The sequence below is a fragment of the Coturnix japonica genome, chromosome 10 (genome assembly GCF_054131305.1).
Source record: "Coturnix japonica strain WE chromosome 10, WE-NBRP24, whole genome shotgun sequence".
NCBI classification, from domain to species: domain Eukaryota; kingdom Metazoa; phylum Chordata; class Aves; order Galliformes; family Phasianidae; genus Coturnix; species Coturnix japonica.
Genome location: NC_140672.1, coordinates 20,872,685 through 20,895,104, shown reverse-complemented (window position 1 = coordinate 20,895,104; position 22,420 = coordinate 20,872,685). Strand labels below are relative to the sequence as shown.

Here is a 22,420-nt window from a genome sequence, read left to right as displayed (position 1 = left end):
GGGGGGGATGGGGCTGTTATAGGGTCCATGGGGGTCACGGGTGGGATATGGGGGGGGGGATGGGGGGGTTATGGGGGTGATGGCGGGACATGGGTGGGTTATGGGGGGGTTATCGGGGGGTTATAGGGTCGATGGGGGTCACGGGTGGGACATGGGGGGAGATGGGTGGGTTATGGGGGGTGACATGGGGGTATGAGGGTTAATGGGTGGGTTATGGGGGGATGGGGGTCATGGGGAGGGGATGGGGAGGATAGAGGGACGTGGGGGGTAATGGGGGGGAGTTGGGGGTGGTCATGGGTTGGTATGGGGGGGTATGGGGTCTATGGGGGGACATGGGTGGGATAATGGGGGGGATGAGAGGGGATGGGGGGTAATGGGGGGGAGTTGGGGGTCGTGGGGAGTATGGGGGTTATGGGGTCTATAAGGGGACATGGGGAGAGATGGGGGGGAATGGGGGGTAATGGGGGGGAGTTGGGGGTCGTGGGGGGGTATGGGGGGGATAGGGGGTCTATGGGGGGACATGGGGAGTTATGGGGGGAGATGGAGGGGGATGGGGGGTAATGGGGGGTATAGGGGGTCGTGGGGGAATATGGGGAGGATAGGGGGTCGATGGGGGGGCATGGGGGGAGATGGGGGGGATGGGGGGGTAATGAGGGGGAGTTGGGGGTCGTGGGGAGGTATGGGGGGGCTATGGGGTCTATGGGGAGACATGGGGGGAGATGGGGGGATGGGGGGGTAATGGGGGGGAGTTGGGGGTCGTGGGGGGGTATGGGGGGGCTATGGGGTCAATGGGGGGACATGGGGGTAATGGGGGGGATGGGTGTTAATGGGTGGGTTATGGGGGGATGGGGTCATGGGGAGGGTACGGGGGTTCAGGGGGGACGTGGGGGTTAATGGAAGGGAGTTGGGGGACGTGGGGGGTAATGGAGGGGGTATGGGGTCTATAGGGGACATGGGTGGGGTAATGGGGGGGTAATGGGGGGGAGTTGGTGGTCGTGGGGGGGCATGGGGGGGATAGGGGGTCTATGGGGGGACATGGGGGGGTTTGGGGGAAGATGAGAAAGGATGGGGGGTAATGGGGGGGAGTTGGGGGTCGTGGGTGGGTATGGGGGGGCTATGGGGTCTTTGGGGGACATGGGGAGTAATGGGGGTGATGAGAGGGGATGGGGTGGTAATGGGGGGGAGTTGGGGGTCGTGGGGGGGTATGGGGTCGATGGGGGGGGTATGGGGGAGATGAGAGGGGATGGGAGTTAATGGGTGAGTTATGGGGGGACGATGGGGGGGATAGGGGTCATGGTGAGGGGATGGGGGGCATAGGGGGGACGTGGGGGGATAATGTGGGGGAGTTGGGGGTCGTGGGTGGGTATGGGGAGGCTATGGGGTTTATGGGGGGACATGGGGGGAGATGGGGGGGATGGGGGTGTAATGGGGGGGAGTTCGGGGTCGTGGGGGGGTATGGGGGGGATAGGGGGTCTATGGGGGACATGGGGTGTATTGGGGGGGATGGGTGTTAATGGGTGGGTTATGGGGGGATTGGGGTCATGTGGAGGGTACGGGGGGGACAGGGGGGACGTGGGGGGGTAATGGGGGGGAGTTGTGGGTCGTGGGGGGGTATGGGGGGTATGGGGTCTCTGGAGGGGGTATGGGGGGGATGAGAGGGGATGGGGGGTAATGGGGGGGAGTTGGGGGTCGTGGGTGTGTATGGGGGGATAGGGGGTCTATGAGGGGACATGGGGGGTTATGGGGGGGATGGGGGGTAATGGGGGGGAGTTGGGGGTCGTGGGGGGGTATGGGGGGTATGGGGTCTCTGGAGGGGTATGGGGGGGATGAGAGGGGATGGGGGGTAATGGGGGGGAGTTGGGGGTCGTGGGTGGGTATGGGGGGATAGGGGGTCTATGGGGGGACATGGGGGGTTATGGGGGGGATAGGGGGTAATGGGGGGGAGTTGGGGGTCGTGGGTGGGTATGGGGGGATATGGGGTCGATGGGGGGACATGGGGGGACATGGGGGGGGAGACGGGGGGGATGGGGGTTAATGGGTGAGTTATGGGGGGACGATGGGGGGGGATAGGGGTCATGGGGAGGGGATGGGGGTGATAGGGGGGACGTGGGGGATAATGCGGGGGAGTTGGGGGTCGTGGGTGGGTATGGGGGGCTATGGGGTCTATGGGGGGACATGGGGGAGGGTATGAGGGGACATGGGGTGATAATGGGGGGGGGATGGGGGTTAATGGGTGGGTTATGGGGAGATGGGGGTCATGGGGAGGGGATGGGGGGATAGGGGGGACGTGGGGGGGCAATGGGGGGGAGTTGAGGGTCGTGGGGGGGCATGGGGGGGATAGGGGGTCTATGGGGGGACATGGGGTGGAGATGGGGGTTAATGGATGGGTTATGGGGTGATGGGGGTTATGGGGAGGGGATGGGGGGGATAGGGGGGACGTGGGGGGGTAATGGGGGGTCGTTGGGGGTCGTGGGGGGGTATGGGGAGGCTATGGGGTCTATGGGGGGACATGGGTGGGTAATGGGGGGGATGAGACGGGTTTGGGGGTAATGGGGGGGAGTTGGGGGTCGTGGGGGGGTATGGGCGGGCTATGGGGTCTATGGGGGGACATGGGTGGGTAATGGGGGGATAGTAGGGGATGGGGGGGAAATAGGGGGGAGTTGGGGTCGTGGGGGGGTATGGGGTCTATGCATTATAGCAATATAATTTTGTAATTTTGCTATCAGTATTCCACATCATAACATCATATAAAGCATGAATAATTTTACTGAATCTGCAACTTACAGAAGACTACATCTCCCAGAGAGCAACACGATGGGTCACGGGACCTGGACTCTATATTAACTCTGTCGCAGAACAGACTGACGTCTTTCGAGTTCTGGCATTCAGGGCAGTGTGTGGGAGCCTTCAGCCGTTCGCCCAGATTCACAGTCGGCCTCTCGGTTACGGGACTCATTCTCTCTCCTATTTTGCTCGATTCGTTAGCTCAATTTTCAATTATATTTTATTATATTGTGTTATCCTGTATTTCGATATAGTATTTAGTAAATAAGTGTGGCCTCCTTAGATCGTTGCCGCTGTTTTCTTTTCCTAATTAACTTTTTCCTTTCGGCCTAGGGCCCCTCCGGGGCCCACAGCCCCTGTCACGGATGCAGGTGGATTTTTAGTTCAAACCGTGACACTTCCCTTCCCCTCTCGGCCGCGCCGCACCGCGCTGTTAGAGAGGGGAGGTTCTTTGTTCCTTCTCTCCCCGGGTTTGTTCCCGCTGTCACCGAGTGAGCTCTAGAGAGAACTCCGTAACACAAACTCATTGCAAAGTCTAAGCTAGAAGAAGCGTCACCTCAGTGTATCCCAGAAAAAGAACAGCGTTGAGATTTTAATTGGTTTTGGTTTTTTGTTTTATTGAGGGTGGGTTGATTTTTGTTGGTTTTTTAGGGGTTTTTTTTGGTTTTTTTGTCTTTTTTTTGGGGGGGTGGGGGGGTGCGAGGGGAAGGGAGAGGGAGGGGACAGTTGTTTGATTGTTTTTAATATACAATAAAGCCATGCAGTTCCGCTGTCAGTCGCCTCAGAGAGTTCCCGAAGGAGCTCAACCACATTCTGCTCAACATCGAGTTGTTCCATTGAGTGGAGCAATGGTAGTCTTGCAGATGGAGCAGTGCAGGAATTCTGACAGGATCTCCAGGTGTATCCAGTTCATCATCTGAAAGCTCCACAATCAAATTGGAAGGTACCGGTCCTCTTGTGCCATCTGTCAGCTCTCCCTGAAACCAGCCATTCTCACCCACATCTCCAAAGACATTACGCATTGTCCGGCAGTCAGAGGAAGCTCGTTTTCTGGGTCCTCATTAGGACCCTCAACAGGAATGTAGCTGTGTCGAGCTAAGAATCTTCAAACTGCTGGTGATACCTGTCCTGGAGTATGCAGGATGAAGGACAAAAGCTCTGCTCTCACATTCAGGGCCGTCCTCTGACAGAAGGCAGCACTCAGGACTGTTCCCAAGGATCTCTTTCATGGCTTTGAGTTCAAGCTCCAGGTCTTCCAGATGACCTTGAAGACTTCTGGCCTCTTCAATGGCAGAATGGAACGGACTGGAGCTATTACGGAGATTCTTGTTTGACTGGGTCAGAGTCTGTCTCGTTGCCTTCCCCAGCTCCATCTGCTGCTTCTGCTGCTCTCTTTTCCCTCTTGCGTGCTCTGTGAGAATGAGTTTCAGAAAGCACTACTCACTGACAGGAAATAAGGGGAAACTTGAAAGACTTTGCAACCTAAGTCCTGGCAGTGTACTGCCAGCGGCTGATTTGGCCGTCCAGGATCCTGGAACCACAAATGCTTCATTGCCAAATGCAGCAATAAGGTGTGCTGGGGAAAGGCCAACTCACAGGTAGTTTTTGAGCACCCATATCACAGTACCAACGGCCAGCACCAGCGCAGGCAGCAGCATCGCTGAGACCGTCACCGGAATGCGGCGCTTCCACACAGATCTGTGAGCAGCAGCCTCTGTGCTTTTGCCTGTGTTCATCCCTGGAAGAAATGAGACAATGTCCCACGTTACCTTCAGCTGCGCTACAGATAATCTCTCAGTGTGCTTCATGGACCCAAGAGGTCATTTTGTCAGTGGGTGCCTCCGTCTCTGGTGCCGAAGCACTGGAGGACAAGAAGGATTGCTTCCACCTCTCGTTGGGTACGGAGAGGCTGCACAGGCACTACCCGTGTCCTCCTCTGGGCCGAGAGCTGGGGCTGTACTCTGGGGTCTGGGCTTGGTCCGTGGGGAGAGCTACAGAGCAGAATCCCTCATGCTTTTTCCGGCATGCGTGTCCTGAGCTCTCCTGTGGGACGCCCCCCAGGCTGAAGGTCAGGCTTCAGCCAGCACAGGGCACAGCCAGAGCCAGCCCAGGGGAGAAACACTCCTGCTTCTTTTACATGTGCTCTATGCTCACACGCTCAGGTCTGGCTGCTGACCTGGTGTGCAAGAGCTGGCAGCAAGAGCCTGCAGGCACGCAGTGACTCTGGTTCGTGACACCGTATGATCATAGGACAGAAATTACCTGGCATGCCGGTTGGTGCTGCCTGCATTCCTCTGTCCGGGACGGGCAGTGTGGGATATCCGCCTTCCTGCAGCGCATCCGGGACCGGCAGTGTGGGATATCCACCTTCCTGGAGTGCATCCGGGACGGGCAGTGTGGGATATCCACCTTCCTGGAGTGCATCTGGGACTGGCAGTGTGGGATATCCGCCTTCCTGGAGTGCATCCCACTCACTTTGTTGGTCTGTTCCTTTAGAAAGAAAGCAGGGCAGTAGGATTGGGATGTCACGTGCCCTCATCAAAAACTGAGCTTCTCCAATCCCGAGCTCAGGTAAAGTCCAGGCCCCCCACCCCCAAGTACACTGTGAGCCCCTCTGTTACCCAAAGGCATTTGGGCCCTCCCAGCTATTGGACAATGCTGACTCCCTCACACCTCTTGAGGAATCAGCTCCTGTGCAAGGCCCTCACATTCTGTGCTGTCACCAGCCCGTCACAGCCAGGTAGCTGCAGGCTGAAATCCAAGCTCTAACACACAGTCCAAACCTTCAGAATTAGCATCTCCACCTCATTTCCAGCATTAGCAAAGGCAGCCAACCCTGCTCGGGATGCTCCTCCTGCCTTGAACTTGCTCAGCTGCACGGAGGGCTTTGGATGAACAGAAGCACAGCGCTTGCCACTTGCTGCCATCTGGGTGCCAACGACTGCACAAAGCAGCTCTGACAAGTAATGGTTGTGCTGGGGGAGCAGCTGCCTCTGGGTCTTGGCTGGATGCAGAGCATCTGGCAGCAGACCAGCTCTGGTGCTTGACAGCACCTGCAAGGTGATACATGGAACACCGCTGCAGCACGGCTCTGACCCATCCCTTCCTGCTGTGCAGGCTACAGCCTGCCCACACCTGTATATCACACCTCAGCTTCCCAGGTCCCACAGTGAACAGACTGAAGTATACCCACCACGCTCTGCCTTCTCCATTTCCTTCAGCAGTCGCTTCAGGAGACGGGATGAGCCCTGAGAGTATTTTCCTCGTTTGGATTCATCCTCTTCTCTTTCCGGACCTTAACAGAATGTATGAAGTTAAATATCACGTGCATGAAGTTTTGAAGATCAGCGGCGAGTCAGCCAAGTCAGTGAAGACAGAGTACTCACTGCTGGGATTCCAGCTGGGCTCCAGCACAGGAGGAAACCGATGACCGGGCAAGGCCCACACTGGGGGCACTTCTGCAACCGAAGACCCATGAAAAGTTTTAGTCACACACTACAGCATCAACTGAGTAGCAGAGCATACAGGGGACTGTGCCATGAAATGGCACTGAAACGGGCAGCAAAAGCTCTCTAAAGAATTTCAAAGCTATGACGTACCTGCGCGATCCGACAGAGTTTCAGTTCCAGATCTCAGAGAGGAAGCTGGATCAACTCCTCTAGTCAAATCTGCAAACAAACGCAGGACAGAGCAACTGCTACTGAGCATCCCTTCAGCCACAAGGTCGCAGGATGCAATTAAAGCCAGGGATTCCTTCACAACACTATTCTCTCCCTTCCGCACAGGAGCGCCTCGGAAACAGTTCCGGGCTGCCTACAGGGGCCTCACCATCGTGCTTAACTAATCCTGTGTGGAACTGCCCAGAGGAACGCCCTCCTGGAGTTCACCCCAGCTCTAAACTGCATGGAATGGGGCAAAACTCAGCTTTGGTAAGCCACTTCCTGGAGACACAGCTGTCATCACGGATAGAGGAGAAATGTTCCCATTGCATGTGCCCATCTCTCTTTTCCTTAGTGAGCTGCAGTGGTGGAAGTGGCTCAGGTAATGACACGGGGGGGGAATTCCAAAGCTGCACAGAGGCCAGAGGTGACCTGCTGGCTGGTATTCCACAGCTTTCCAAATACTGTCTCCAGGCCGTGGGAAACAATTCTCAGGGACCTCGTGGAAGAACACGAGAAAGTTTCTTACTGGGAGACCTCGTAGATACACAGACAAAGCCAACACAATGCTGACAGCACGGAGCTCCCAAGAAACGATGACCCCATGCTTCTCGGGGAGAAGAACCCTCTGTCCGGTTAAATGCGGAATCCTCGATGAACCGTCCCAGCCAAATATGAACAAATATCAAGGAAATGAAGCCTGCTGATTTACCTCCAGTCTCGCCCTCGGGATCGTAGGCAGGATTCAGTTCTGCAGATTCACCAGCAGGGCCTGCAGACACAAGTGTGATCAGACACAGGTGAGGAGAGCTTCCGGCACATGTGGGGGCCTCCTTTTCCCTGAGTGACCTGTAGGGTCTGGCGGTGGTTGGGGAATGCCACAGCCCGAATACAAAGGTCTGGGCTCCCTCAGCTGCAGAGGGGCAGCGGTAACCTTCCCACTGAAACGTGGCAGCTCTCCGAGAGAAAAAATACTCATGGCTCATCTGTGCAAACCCTTCCAGGCACAAACAGACTTGGAAGACCTGGAGAGGATCTCCAGTAAAATTGCACCCAGGTAAACCATGAGAGCATGAACGTTTCAGCCTCCAAGGAAACAGACACTCACAACTTACCCCTGGGTTGTCCCCCAGGCACGGGCATGAAGTCCGGATCCAAAGGAGCATCCGGAAAGGGAGCACGAAGCTCATCATCTAGAATCAAGAACAGATGAGAGAAGTTCCCACTATATGCACTATATGGTGTGATCTCCTTCTCCCTCAGTAACTGGATGTGGAGAATAACTCAGGTCATGATTTCCAAAGTTGCAGGGTGGACGGGATGACCCGTAGGCTGGCACCTGGCAGCGTATGCAGTGCTCTCTCCGGGCCACGTGCCACATCTCTCACAGATTACGTGGAAGAAGATGCAGCCCCCCAGAGACAGCAAGGTCACACTGAGGCACTGGAGGAAAGCACACCTGTCTCTTCCCCTGGGCTGTGGACTGGGGCTCTGGCTTGGAAACTGGGGAGTGCCATGAGCCTGAAGCAGAAATGCTCATGCACGCCCAGCACGCCTCTTCTGAACTCTCCCCGGGCATCTCCCAGGACGAAGGCTGTGCTCCAGCCAGCAATTAGCAGAGCTACAGCCTGGCATGGCTGGAGCCAGCCCTGGGGAGCAGCGCAGCCACAGGCTCTTGCCCGGCTCCTGCAGTGCTGCCCATCACCCCCTACCCAGCAACACCCCCATGGAAGGCAGGCCCCAGGCAAGTGTACTACAGGGCCGTGGGGACACAGCCTGACTTCTTGCTCCCAGCGCTGCTCAGTTTGGGTCCCATCTCTACGCACTCACCTGCTCCCCGTGCTCGCCACGGAGCAGCACAGCTCTCCTGGAAACTCATGGCCACCAATAGGAGGAAGAGGACAAGGCGGGCAGGGTGCCCAATCTGAGGCAATAGTTTCACATCCCTAATAGGCACAGTAATATGAGCCTGGGTGGTTACAGTATCCCCTCCCTGGGTTTGAGCTTAGGCAAAAATAGTAACCCTTTTGGTTTAGACTGGGCTGTATAGTTACCAGGTCACACAGGGATGTAAGGAAGCTTGGTGTGGGTGGCGTTGTGCTGCTATACAAAATGTGATCACTGTGAGAATCCCCAAGTGCCAATGGATACCTCTAAGGCCCATCTTTCCCCACAATTCACTCCTCTGCCTCACTCATCAACTGGGTTGCAACCAGCTACGAGGGTTTTTTTTAGTTCTTCTCAGCAGCAGTAGTGTTCTTCAGGGGAAGCCTTTACCTGGAATACCCATTGGGCTTGTCGCAGTGTGAGTTTCAGGTCGTCACTCCCGGGAGCTACCTCCCACTTCTCGTCACCGATGGGTCCTTTAACACGGCTGGCATGAGTCCATCCTCTCTCTGCGGTTCGAATAGCTGTTTCTGCAGTAAATAAAACAACATAGGGACCTTCCCCTTGTGGTGTTAGTGTAGCTTCTTTCCAAGTTTTTATTAGGACCCCATCCCCCGGCTGTATCCTATGGATTGCTATCTCCAATGGGGACTGCTGTGCAATCAGATCCTTCTTGTAGTTCCTTGCACCCATTCATTAATTGTATAAGATTTTAATTGATCATCTTGTAAATGGGGGTGACCAAGAGGTATTTCAAGATTATAGGGCATACCATACAGCATTTCAAAAGGTGAAATTCCCAGATCAGTTCTGGGCTTCACACATATATTTAACAGAGCTAACAGCAAGCATTTTATCCAAGATGTCTTAGTTCCTATCATTAATTTTCTAAGTTGTTTTTTAATTTCCACATTCATTCGTTCTACTTTACCAGAGCTCTGAGGGTGCCAAGGAGTATGATATTCCCATTTAATCCTTAGAATTTTCATTGTGTCACGTGTAACCTTTGACACAAAATGAGCTCCCCTGTCAGAATCTATTGCTTCTCTAATTCCATATCGAGGAACTATATTTTCTAATAGTACCTTCACTACTGTTTGTGCTGTAGCCCTTGCTGTAGGGAATGCCTCAACATAGTTTGTAAGATGGTCTACAATCACTAATAAATATTTATATCTCCCAGTTGTAGGGAGTTCAGTAAAGTCCAACTGGATCCTTGCGAAGGGTCGATAAGCCAATTCTCGCCCTCCTGGGATTCTTTTTCTCATATTCTTTGCATTCACCCTCCAGCAAGTCATATATCCATTAACAATCCCCTTTGCTATGTTATATAGCCCTGTACACATATAATTATTGGAAAACTGATCCACTAAGGCCTGAGTACCCCAATGTAACATGGAACCTCCGTAACACCCTCATAGCTACTGATTTTGGTAAAACCACCCATCCATCAGGTAATGTCCATTTTCCCATTTCATTTTCCCAAATTCCCATTTGTATCATCTTTTCTTTTTCCATAGTCATGCACACACACACACACATGCACACACGCACACACGCACATGCACGCACACACACACACACACGCACGCGCACTCACTCGCACACACTCACACACGCACACACGCACAGACACACACACACACGCACACACACACACATGCACACGCACACACGCGCGCACACATGCACACGCGCACACACACACGCACACACACACGCACGCACACACACACGCACACACACACGCACGCACACACGCACACACACGCACACACACGCACACACACACACGCACACACACACGCGCACACACACGCGCGCACACACACGCGCGCACACACACGCACACACACGCACGCACACACACGCACGCACACACGCGCACACACGCACACACACGCACGCACACGCACGCACACACGCACACACACGCACACACGCACACACACGCACACACGCACACACACACACGCTTCCCCCTTTTCGTGGCCCGGTCCCTCGTGGGATGTGGGAACCGCACTACCGACGGGTCCGCACTCGCTTCGCCCGCAATTGGACGTCTCAGTCGTTGTGCCCCGGGGAACCCAACCCAACCGAACGGCTTCACCGGCCTATACTTACCCACCCCGTGGGTCTTCGTTCGGCCTTCGTGCACAAAGATTACTAGGGGTTAACCGGTTTGCTTGTGCCCTTATTTTAGGTTCGTCGGTGAAGGGTTTGAGGAGCAGTTTCCCCGTCGCCAGGTGCCTTCGTTCCCCGTCCCGAGCTCGTCCAATCCGGAGCCGGTGGGGGCGGAGCGGCGTAACCAGGAGCGGGGAGGGCAGGAGCCGCGGAAAAAAAAGCGAGAAAGCGGGAGCCGAGGGGCGGTTACAAAACCCGGCAGCCCGCTCGACCCCGCTCCCGCACAGCCCCCACCCCCAGCAACATCCCCCCAAACACTGACAAACTGTGACACCCCACACAATGAACAAACGTTTACAAACTGTGACACCCCACACAATGAACAAACGTTTACAAACTGTGACACCCCACACAATGAACAAACGTTTACAAACTTTTTACAATGGGACCCCAAAGGGGCCCATCAGCCCCCGCCGGGCCCCCCCGTGCCCCCATGAGGTGCCCCCCACCCAACGCTCCCCCGGTGCCAGCCCCACCCCACAGCAGCACCACCGACCCCACACGGCAGCAGCCCCAGATGCCGCCGCCCCACAGGGCAGACGAGGCGGCTCCAATGAGGGGGGATAAGGGGGGAGTCGGGGGATAAAGGAGGTGGGGGACGGGGCTGGGGGGGAGAATGGAGCACGGACGGCAACGGGAGCACGGACGGCAACGGGAGCACGGCCCTATAAGGGAGCACGGCCCTATAAGGGAGCACGGCCCTATAAGGGAGCACGGCCCTATATGGGGTCAGGGCCCCATAAGGGAGCATGGCCCTATAGGGGAGCTCGGCCCTATAAGGGAGCACAGCCCTATATGGGATCAGGGCCCCCTATGGGATCAGGGCCCTATAAGGGATCACGGCCCTATATGGGATCAGGGCCCTGTATGGGAGCCGTGGTGCGACTCCATGGGGCTGCCGGCCCTGCTGAGGGCTCTGCTGCGGGAACGGAACCATAGGACCGGACTGAACGGAACGGACCGATCCGGGACAGGACAGAACCGAGCGGACCAAACCAGGACGGCAGGTATGGGAATGGGGGGGGGGGGGGGAGCAACAGCGTGGGGGGGGGGCAATGTGACTGGGGGATCACCATTAAAGTTAACATTAATCAAAGTCAAAGAAGAGATATGGAATAAATCTTTGAAGAGAACCTGAAGTACAGGAACACACAGTTCATGTTAAGAGATTAGAAGTACTCCTGAAAATAAAGAGGAGGAAGCGTTGCAGCAAATAAAACCAAAGTAACAGAGAAGGAAATGGAAGGACAAAAGTTAAGAGGTAAACAGTGAAATAATTCCCCTGCCGGGAAGAGAACTTTCAGACATCCAGGTGAGAAGATTGTGACAGATGGATTCATTTACTCAAGTAAGACAAATAAAGAGGATGTGCAAAACAAAGACATCACAAAGACAAGGGCAGAAAGCAGAAGATGCAAGTAGACACACAGCAAAGAGCCCAGAATTTCTATCGGGGTTTCATGGATTTGTTAACATAACCTTGTCTGAAAAACAGAGACTCTTGGGAAGCAGGCAGGAATACTCTCAAGTTTTGCAAGTTACTCAAAACCAGGAAAGTCTATCTAGTAAAAGACTGGACACTTCTGAAACCAGAAAATAATGCAACACAGGTTTTGAATCTATGTCTATTCAGTTGAGGCAGAATTCAGGCAAGGTGAGACAACAGATCTCAGACTAGAGGACTCCACAGGCAAAGCAGCACAACGGAACAGAAAGCAAACAGTGCAGAAGGACAAGCTGAATCAAATTACTTCTGAGTGCCAACTACGTACAAAGTACAAGACAAAAGTACAAAGACAAAAAAGTACAAAGACAAAAAAATACAAGGCCAAAACAGAGTAAAAAAACAATAAACAATTTCAGGATTAAGTATTCTCAACCCTTTGAAATTATGCACAAGCCTTTTCTTTACAGCTGGGATGCAGAATTTCTGAGAAATTCTGAAGTGTTTAACAGTGGAAACACTTTCCAAAATATTCCTGACTATTCACGTTTTTCCACTTTATAAATTTCCTAATTCTACAGTAAGGAAACAGAGTGAAGAAAGGGCTGTCACCACTGCCACAACTAATGACAACTAAAGAACAAAGGCACAATAGTAAGTAATACATAGATTTCTGAAAACACACAAGCAGCACAGAATAACAGCACTGGGAGGGACTAGGAAGAAGTCATTTTGCCCATCCCTCATGTCTTACAGCAATAAAATCCATAACTAGACTAACCCCAATACATGTCTAAGCTGTTACTGATGAAAATTCTGTAGCTTTTCCAACCTATTCTTCCCAAGCTCTACAAGCTTTACTACTCAAAGGCAGTAACTAACACGAATCTTCCTAACTGATACAACCACTAGTTCATAGCCTGTTTGCCATATAACAAGTTTACTATTCTTCTTTACAGCAACCCTTCATATAGTCACATACAACAAAGCAATTAACTCCTTTGTCTTAAGCTTCAAGCTACTCAATATGTTTCACTAGCACAGTCAGTCATTAAGAATTCATTTTACTTAGGTCCCGTGCAGTTTTTTTTGTTTCTCTTTTCTTGTTTCCTAAAACTGTTGTGCAGACAGTGATCACTGACCCTGTGCAAGAAAAATCACAAATACACTCCTCTGTATTTGTCCCAACCAAAGAGTATCCTGTTGAGAAAGTCTGTTCAAGATCAGTTTTCAACCACATCAAAGGACATACTCTTCCTCATTCAACCTCAGCAGCTTCAAGCTTCAGCTTTCAAGCCATGAATGAAGTATTCACTGATACTGTCCTGGAGTCCTTAACCCTCATAGAATAAAAAAATCATTACGGTTGGAAATACCTCTAAGACCAAGTCCAACCATCAACCTATCACCACCACGTTTGCAGCGTTTGAGGCACGGACTCAGATGTGAACGATCCAAATCGTTTATTACAAGTTCTCACATCCCTTATATACCTTCACAAGTTGTTATTTTCTAACTTTCCCGTCCGCCCTTACAACTTTCCCAACCACCTTTACATGTCAACAAAGCATTCTACAGAACCCTTTTCAACTGTCCATGCAGGCACGTATCCAATCAGAGCTGTGAGACCCTTCTCCTTGCAGAGGTGTCCTTGGTTCTCATGCTGTTTATCTTGCTCCACAGCTGCTGCTCTGAACAGCTTTTCTTGTATTCCCACAAGCACCAGTGCAGCCACCGCCCTCAGGCACCCTGGCCATCCCTTACTCACTTCCTTGGCAATTTGCAGCTCAGGGGTTTGGCAGATGACTTTTTTCCTGGCAGTTCTTAAGGTTCAAAGTCCAGCTGTAATCTCATTTCCCAAATATGTCACTTGCTGTTGAGTTATTTGTGCTTTCTGTAAACCAAGAAACTCAGCAAACTCTCAGTCTATTGTACACAGTCCTTTTGTTGCTGTGGCAGCCACGTGCTGCAGTAAAGTTCCACCCTAGAATGGAGGATCCCAGATCTCAGGCTCATGAGTTGACCATCATTCAGCTGTTCTCACAACCCTGGGTAACACTGTCCAGGTTAACTGAGACTCTTCTCCCCATATCAGGGCTTTCCTATTCAAAGGCAAATAACCTTGGGCTTCCTTTGGCCAAACCAGGCAGAAGAGACATCCTTCAAATCCAGAAGGTAAACTTAATCTTTTTGTTCCTTAACTTGGTTAATAAAGTACACAGATTTGCCACCACTGAGTGTATCCATTCAACTATTCTAGTACTTACCCTCAAGTCTTGTACCAAACTACAGCACTTGCTATCAAAATTGGAATCCAAACTCCAAAAAGTTACCTATTATTTCTTTTATCCTCCTACAGTCCCATAGCCTCAAAGGGCACCGCTTTACCCTGACTAGGCAAGCTCTTGCTTTTAACTTCTATTTAGGGCTTCATTTTTGGCCCTGATGCCCACACCACTAAGTGTATCATATTTGAGATTGCTGTAACTCCTGGGGGTACAACATTGTTTTGCCCAGTTTGTGTTAAAGCCAGAGTTACAGTTTTTAATCAGTCAATATCGTTGCACTCTTAGCTCCAGTTTTATTCAATTTCTTGCCAGAGTAACCCGGCAGGTACAAGAATTTCTGTATTCCTGCTTGTTTTCTTAGCTTATGTTTAATTAATCCAAAAAAGGAAGCTTTTTCCTGTTGGGCAGTAGCATCTACTACTGTTACAAAACCATCTATGGGTAGTAAGAAGCACCCATATCCACCAGAAAACGAACCTCAATATCCTGCTTTCCTAAATGCAATTTCCCATTGCAGTTTGCACACTGCTTTCCTTCCAGTGGGGTCACTCCCAAGTACATTGCCCGGTGCAACTCAAGGGTAGGTATGGCCAGCCATACGGACCACAAACCCACACAGAACCACAAGGTATCGCTGCACAGAAGACTTATTAGGACCCTTAGACAAGGATCTGGGGAAAGTCGTATTCTTACAGCAGCTTCTGGGTAAAGCTCCTACCCACAGCTCGGTTCCATTGCAAGAGTTCTGTTCAACACACAATGTCCTCTGGTGCTGTACCGGAGATTGCCTCTTGCTGGGACATACTCGTGGGGGAGAGCAGTAACAGGAACGCCAGGACAGCAAGGGAGGGATGCCTGATGACAAGGGTGTGCGAATGTCCCCACCGAAGGAAGCAAAGAGAGCCGGCAGAAAGCGATGCTTCATTAGCGTAACAGAACACAGCCCCCATTCCTCCCTCCCTCCTCCCCCGCACCCCTTCCCAATGCCATCCCCCGGGGGCAGATGTGCCATGAAAACGAGCTCTGGGCGTGATCGTTGTGGGAATTCCTGCCTTCCTGAGCCTGTGCGGAAGAGGCGAGAGCCTGGCTGGAAGCCATCCGGGCAGCACCGCGGTGGCAGGAGGTGCACCAAGGCCGTCCTGCGGCCAGCTCCGGGCTGAGGGCACTCGGCGTCCTCTGCTCTACGCGACTCCGAGGAGCCCGGCTACCTGCACCAGAGCTGGGAGCAGCCTGCTCCGCACCCAAGGTAGGTGCCCTTCGTGGCTCGTGCAGAGGAGCGCACGCTTCCTGCCCCCTGCCAGCAGCACCGGGAGAGGAGCGGGGAGCAGCCCCGGACGGGGCGGAACCCGCACTGCCGTACCCCAGGCGGGACCCTGGTCCCGGCTCCAGCTCCCGCTCAGCGCAGCAGGTTTGCTGGCCCAGACGGGCTGCAACCAGGGCAGCAGTTCATGCAGCCCGGGCTGGGCTCCGAGGGGCACGGGAACGGGCTGGGAGCTGGGACAGTGAGGAAGGGAGCAGAGGAGGTCAGCGTGCTCTGCTGCCCGGTTGGATCTCTGTAACACAGCGCAGCTGGGGCTGCAGTTCTTCCTCTGGGCCACGGGAGACACGAGACGGCCTCGCTCTGCAGCTCTGCACGCGTGGATTGACGGAAGCTTTAAACCCCCCGATGCCTCCTTTGGAGTGTCTTAATGTGAAGCCTCCAAGTGGAAATCTGCACTCTCCCTGCTCCTCCTCCCCGGCAGCCCCCAGCTTCTCTTCGGGGACCCTGCGGGCAACACGTGCCTCTGGCGACCCTTGAAATGGCGTTACCTTTTGTTTGCTGAGCGCTTGCCTCATGGCTCAGCTGGGGTTGTGCAAACCCCTGGCAAGGCTTTTGTTCAGGCTGTCCCGGCAGCTGCAGATGCCTTGAGCACACAGCTGCGGGCCCTGAGCACGTTCAGCATCTGCAGCAGCTCCGGCACTGGGCTCTGGAACAGACGATGAGAAGCTGGCAGCCTGTGGGCTGACTGGAGCACGCGCTGAGAACACGGCCGAGCAGCAGCAGGTCAGTAAAGCACAGCCCAGGTGCCTTCTGCAAAGGGCACGCGCTGCTGAGAGCGTCCCCTGGCAGTGAGCGCAGTCTGCGTGCTCGGCTGAAGAGGGAGGGAGGAATGAATTTATTGATATCATGCAGGTGTCCTGGAGTGCTCTAACAACTGCTTAACAAGGCTGTTGTAACCACGTGGTTGTTTATTGCCTTAATTGTTCTGTTTAGCGCTGCTGCTATTCGATAAGTTGCCTTCAGGGTTCAGTTAAAATTCCCAGCACAGCATCGGCTGGTGGTGGCTGTGACCGTCACAGGCTGGTTTGGCTGCTGTGCTGTCAGATACTCTCTCTTCTCAGGAAAAGGAAAAATAATCTCCATGTGGTTGGATGTTTTGTTGATTTATTGTTGTGTTTAAGTAAGCCATCCTATTTATTTGAGAAGTGTGAACCATCCAGTTGACTCCTTGCCGTTTTGCACTTCCTTACCCGAGGAATGTGAGCCATCACCACTTTTAGGTAACATCAGCAGTAGGTGGTTTTGAGAACTACATCAGTCACCTTTACAGAGTACTTTTCCCAACCCTTTTCTGAGGGCTTGCTTGATTTCAGCAAGCCCAGGGCTACTTCCACTCCTGAGAGGATGTACGGACATCTGCCAGAGGATTTAATCCATTTGCCACCAGGTGTTCCCTCACGGATCTGTGGAGGTGGTGCTCCAGCAGGCTTGCTGTGTTTGAGTGTTGGGGGCTGCATTCACGGTGTTCTTCCATGAACCAGGTGCTTTTCTGCTCTTCCTGCTGGATGGTTGGATGGCCATACCATTTTCTAACAGTATTTCTGCATCTCTTTCCTGGGTAGCCGTCCCCTTTAGGCGTGCTTGCAGTCAATCAAAAGATCCCCCAGTTGGCACAGGCTGTCCTTGTTGTATGTCCTCAACTTCCTTCACCACTCAGGCCTCCAATAAAACTCCCCTTTCCCATTCCTCCTGTATCACTCTTCAGTTTCCTTAACTGCAGCTAGGGCAGGCAATAAGCCGTCATTCTGCTGCCTCTGTTTGCCTTAACTGTGTAGAGGCAGTGCCTTTAATTAGTGCTATGGGTGCAGTTTTGCATCTGTTTGGAGCCAAACCCTACAGGTGGAGGATGTGTGGCCTAAAGGATTGTAGGCGACTCGGGGAGGTCTTCATTTATTGTGTGAATAAGCATTACCTGCACAACTTGCACCACGTAGTGCAGCAGAAATATTGTGGAATATCAGTCGCTTTTGATTCTGGGAGGACCGGTGCAGTTCTCCTTTGCTTCATATGTCACTTCCAAACCCGACACGATGCTGATAACACCTTTCCCATTTTGCATCCTATTACTGCCCCAGTGACCTCTGCTTTCCGCTCAACTACAGCAGTTGCCAGGAGAACATTCACAGAAGAATCTGGGATGCGCTTCATGTCTCTTGTCATCGGTTTGTTTCCCTTCTTGCCATCCTGCAGACTTTGCCCATTGGTCACAAGTGGATCCAAACACAGCATACACTCCTAAGGGAGAAGCAGGACTATATTTGTTGATATAATAGGGATATGCTGTAGTGATTTAACAGTGACACAGCAGGATCGGAGGTGGCTGGATACACTTGGTTATTTACTGCATGGAGGGTAGGGTTACGCACACACCTACAGGAGGCCCTCCCATTGAGTCACGAGGCTCAGAGTAGTTCCCCTTTTTTTCTCATGTCTTCAGACCACAGAGGTAAGGAGCTAGGATGTGGCTGGATCCTCTCCTAGTCCCAAGCTTGGTCAAGGCTTTGTGTGGAAGGAATCATACGTGCACAGTCCCTCTAAGACAGAACCTTAGAGAATACATGAAAGCTCCAAAGTAACCACAGGTGTCTTACAGAAGATCTGTATTGAGAAGGAGTCTTGATGTCAAGCTGCAAGGGATCTCTGTGCAGGTGTGAGCTGCAGAAACAGCCCTGCTCGAGGGCAGGTCCTGTGGTGCAGCCCGCTGCTGTGCAGCAGAGCTGGAGGGGCACTTGGGCTGCTCCCTCTTTTGGGGTAAGATGACTGCCTCCTTGCCGTGCTTTGTCTTAAGTCCCCTCTCAGTCTCAGCTGTTGAACTAAGTGTCAGCTACCAGTTGTTTCAGCCTCCCAGTCTGAGACAGCTTTGTGACGGTTCATCTCTTTGAGCCAGACTGTTTCCTGTGCTGCAGCTCATTGTCTTCCTCTGCAAGGCTGGGCAGTGCCCTGCAGAAGGGCTGAGCTGGGACTGGGACTGCTGCATTCCCTCACAGCTCCCCTGCCATTTCTCTTCTCTCTGCAGGCTCCAGTTCAACTTCTGCCTTCCAGCCGTGATCATCCCAGCCTGCAGGAGAGCAGCAAATGGCCGCAGCACATCCAGTTGAGGTAGGGGTTGGGGAAGCAGGCAGGAGAGGCCAAGGGGCCAGGGATGTGAATGCAGGGGTAGAGGGAGGTGCCCTCAGCCAGCGTGTGTGTGCTGGGGACAGAAAAGCAGCTGGGGTGTGAGGTTCTGTCCTGTGCGAGCTGCTTGCCTGGGCCTTGGCTGTTCCCAGCAAGGAGCCTCTTTGCTTGCAGGAGCCCGTGAGCTTTGAGGAGGTGGCCGTGTATTTCAGCAGGGAGGAGTGGGCGCTGCTGGACCCTGTGCAACGAGAGCTCTACCGGGACGTGATGCTGGAGACATACCAGTGTGTGGCCTCGCTGGGTGAGAGCTTGTCTGCCTTTCCTCCTCGTTAGGGCACCTTTGGCTGTGCAGAATGAGCCTCTGCAAGCCGGGCCTTGAATAAACACCATGCAGCTACATATTGACTCACACCACAGTGCCAGCAAGAAAGGAGATACTGAAAAGCATGAGTTTCAGAAGGGATTAGTATGCACGGCACTCTGATCTAAGCCACAGAGTCAGTGCTGGCAAGCAGGCATCAGCCAGGAGGGAGAAAACCAGCCCTTGTGTTGTGTGTTGCTTGGTGCCACCAGCTCCAGCTCACAGATGAATCCCTGGTTACTGCTATGGAATTGAGGATTTTCCATGCAATTGCCATCAACATTTTGATGCCTTGACCACTGGTAGACTGTAAGAAAACAAATAAGCTGTTGTAAAGTTAATTTGAAAGAAAAAATATCCCTTCACAATGTTCAGAGATGTCAAAACATTCTTTGCTCCAAGGGAAGCTGTAGGCACAGTGTCATTTAGACCTAAATGGTGGTTTCTCCTTGGGGAGGGGCACAGAGTGGAACTGTTGAACAGGCACTGTGCCAGCATGAGGGAAATGCTCTCTTGTTCCCTGTTTCTCTCCCTGAAGCTCCACTTCCAGCCCCCAAGCCCGTGGTGATCTCCCTGCTTGAACGAGGGGAAGACCCCTGGATCCCAGATGTGCGTAGCCCTGAGGCCATGCCAGGAGACCTCAGCCCAGGTGAGGTGGTGGAGGGAAGGGGAATGTTGGGGCTGTAAGAGCCTTCTCTGCCTGTGTTTTATTTTGGGCACCGTGTGCTATTGCTGCATTTCCTCTGTCATCCAGCAGCTGATGGGATCAGAAATACAAAGGAGGTTCCGCAGAGAAATTGTGTAGCGGAAATGCAGCGGAATCACATCTCTGTGGAAGAAATCAGAAGGGATGTCCAGGAAGTCCTGCAGCAAGGTCAGGGTGAGCACATCAAGAAGCCCCTGGGAAAGCGTTTGGGAATGACACTGAGGAACCCAGTGGACTCCAACATAGGTCCAAAGCAGCCTGAGGAAACCAGGAGCAAGGATGTGTGCCAGATGAAAAAGCAGAATCCATGCACTGAGTGTGAGAAAAGCTTTAAACTGGATTCCAGCATCACTAGCCACCAGTGCACGCACTCAGCAAAGAGGCATTACGAGTTCTGTGATTCTGCAGAGAGCATGAAATGGAGACTCCACCCCACTGGCCAGCAGTGCATGTACACAGGAGAGAGAGCCCCTGAGTGCTCTGACTGTGGAAAGACTTTTACGGACAGTGGGAGCCTCACTTCCCACCAGTGTATCCACAGAAGAAAGAGAATGTACAAGTGCCTTGAGTGTGGGAAGAGCTTGAAAGGTAGTTCTAAACTCAAAATACACCAACGTGTCCACACAGGAGAGCGACCCTATAAGTGCCTTGTGTGTGGGAAGAGCTTTAAGGATAGTTGTACACTCAAAATACACCAACGTGTCCACACAGGAGAGCGACCGTATAAGTGCCTTGAGTGTGGGAAGAGCTTCAAAAACAGTTCCAGCCTCACCATCCACCATCGCATTCACACAGGAGAGAGACCCTGCAAGTGCTCTGAGTGTGGGAAGAACTTCAGAAGCAGTTCACATTTGAAGTGCCAACAGAGCATCCACACAGGAGAGAGACCATATAAGTGCTCTGAGTGTGAGAAGAGCTTCATAAACAGTTCTGATTTGAAGCTCCACCAGTGCATCCATACAGGAGAGAAACCCTATAAGTGTCCTGAGTGTGGGAAGAACTTCAAAAGCAGCTCTGAACTGAAGATGCACCAGCGTGTCCACACAGGAGAGAGACCATATAAGTGCTCTGAGTGTGAGAAGAGCTTCATAAACAGTTCTAATTTGAAGCGTCACCAGAGCATCCACACAGGAGAGAGACCATATAAGTGTCCTGAGTGTGAGAAGAGCTTCATAAGCAGTTCACATTTGAAGCGCCACCAGTGCATCCATACAGGAGAGAGACCATATAAGTGTCCTGAATGTGGGAAGAGCTTCATAAGCAGTTCACATTTGAAGCGCCACCAGAGCATCCACACAGGAGAGAGACCATATAAGTGCTCTGAGTGTGAGAAGAGCTTCATAAGCAGCTCTGAACTGAAGATGCACCAGCGTGTCCACACAGGAGAGAGACCATATAAGTGCTCTGAGTGTGAGAAGAGCTTCATAAACAGTTCTGATTTGAAGCTCCACCGGTGCATCCATACAGGAGAGAAACCCTATAAGTGTCCTGAGTGTGGGAAGAGCTTCAAAAGGCGTGCTGAATTGAAGATGCACCAGCGTGTCCACACAGGAGAGAGACCATATAAGTGCTCTGAGTGTGGGAAGAACTTCATAAGCAGTTCACATTTGAAGCGCCACCAGCGCATCCATACAGGAGAGAAACCCTATAAATGTCCTGAGAACGCTTCAAAAGGCGTTCTGAATTGAAGATGCACCAGTGCATGCACACAGGAGAGCAACCCTATAAGTGTCCTGAGTGTGGGAAGAGCTTTAAAAGGCGTTCTGAGCTGACGCTGCATCAGAGCATCCACAGGAAAAAGAGACCCTGTGAGTGTCCTGAGTGTGGTAAGAGCTTCAAAGGGAGTTCTGAATTGAAGCTGCACCAGCATATGCACACAGGAGAGAGACCATAGCTTCTGTCAGACATTTTAGAACATTTTGGCCAGGCCTGCATGCAGGGAGATGCCTGGGAACTTGTCTTTTCTCTCCCTCAGAGAATCCCATCTGCTGTGTTACCAGAATGTCTGCACCAGTGAGCTGAAATGGCAGGAAGCCTTGAGTGTGAGAAGGGCTTTGTGCCTAGCAGAGAGCTCCTCACACTCCCAGAAGAACTTCATGCAAAGCTCAGTCCTCATTAAACATTGCAGTCCACAGGACAGGTAGCTACTAGGAGTGCATCTCCTGCAGGAAGAGTTTCTCTCAGGGCTGGTGCCTCATTTCTCATGGGAAAACCCCCAGCAGGAGAGACTCTCAGGATGCTGGAGAGCCCAGGGATGAGGGAGACCAAAATTCTCCCCATGCAGGAAGAATTTGCAAAGGAGACAGCATCACCGACACCCTCTGCAGAAGGGACTTAACCCAGGAGCTTCAGATGGCCTTTCCTTGCTGCCCAAAGCACTTCTCTCACCATGCCCGCTTTCCACTTCTACTCTTCCCACCAGCTGCTTTTTGATGCTGTTTCCTAGTGGAGAAGTGGTTGTGTAGGGATCTGCTGTGTGTCTGTGTGCATGTGTTGCTCTCAGTCATTTCTGAGCGCACTGATGCATCCCAGAGAAGGGTCAGCAGAGCAGTAACGTGGCTCTTGGAGGTTTTCTGAGAATCTTCTGTAGTGGAAAGAGAAGGGGGTGAATAAAGTAGCTGAGTTGTTCTGGAGCTTTCTTCACTGTAGTCTTGTTTTTGCTCTTAAAATAA

The 22,420-nt window shown here is 52.6% G+C and overlaps 2 protein-coding genes across 5 annotated transcripts; one reads left to right on the top strand and one right to left on the bottom strand.

The window, feature by feature from the left end:
- Positions 1–3,380: 3,380 nt before the first annotated feature.
- Positions 3,381–10,606, bottom strand: LOC146759509 (uncharacterized). 4 transcript variants are annotated; one of them, XM_085510715.1, is made up of 9 exons: positions 10,455–10,606; positions 8,721–8,860; positions 7,156–7,636; positions 6,384–6,452; positions 6,171–6,242; positions 5,978–6,079; positions 5,047–5,274; positions 4,381–4,522; positions 3,381–4,195 (listed from the first exon to the last, which is right to left on the bottom strand). In XM_085510715.1, exons 3-9 carry the CDS (start codon positions 7,634–7,636, stop codon positions 4,099–4,101), a joined length of 1,191 nt encoding a protein of 396 aa, XP_085366841.1. In that variant the 5' UTR covers positions 8,721–8,860; positions 10,455–10,606; the 3' UTR covers positions 3,381–4,098. The 4 variants fall into 4 exon arrangements, with proteins under 4 accessions (XP_085366841.1, XP_085366839.1, XP_085366842.1 ...); XM_085510713.1 differs by lacking the exon at positions 10,455–10,606 and having other exon boundaries at positions 8,721–9,156; XM_085510716.1 differs by lacking the exons at positions 7,156–7,636; positions 10,455–10,606 and having other exon boundaries at positions 8,721–8,864.
- A 7,739-nt stretch (positions 10,607–18,345) lies between these two features.
- LOC146759508 (uncharacterized) lies at positions 18,346–22,381 on the top strand. Its single transcript, XM_085510705.1, has 3 exons — positions 18,346–18,982; positions 19,581–19,691; positions 19,797–22,381. The coding sequence occupies exons 1-3, from the start codon at positions 18,949–18,951 to the stop codon at positions 21,434–21,436; spliced, it is 1,785 nt and encodes a 594-aa protein (XP_085366831.1). The 5' UTR covers positions 18,346–18,948; the 3' UTR covers positions 21,437–22,381.
- The last annotated feature ends 39 nt before the right edge of the window (positions 22,382–22,420 follow it).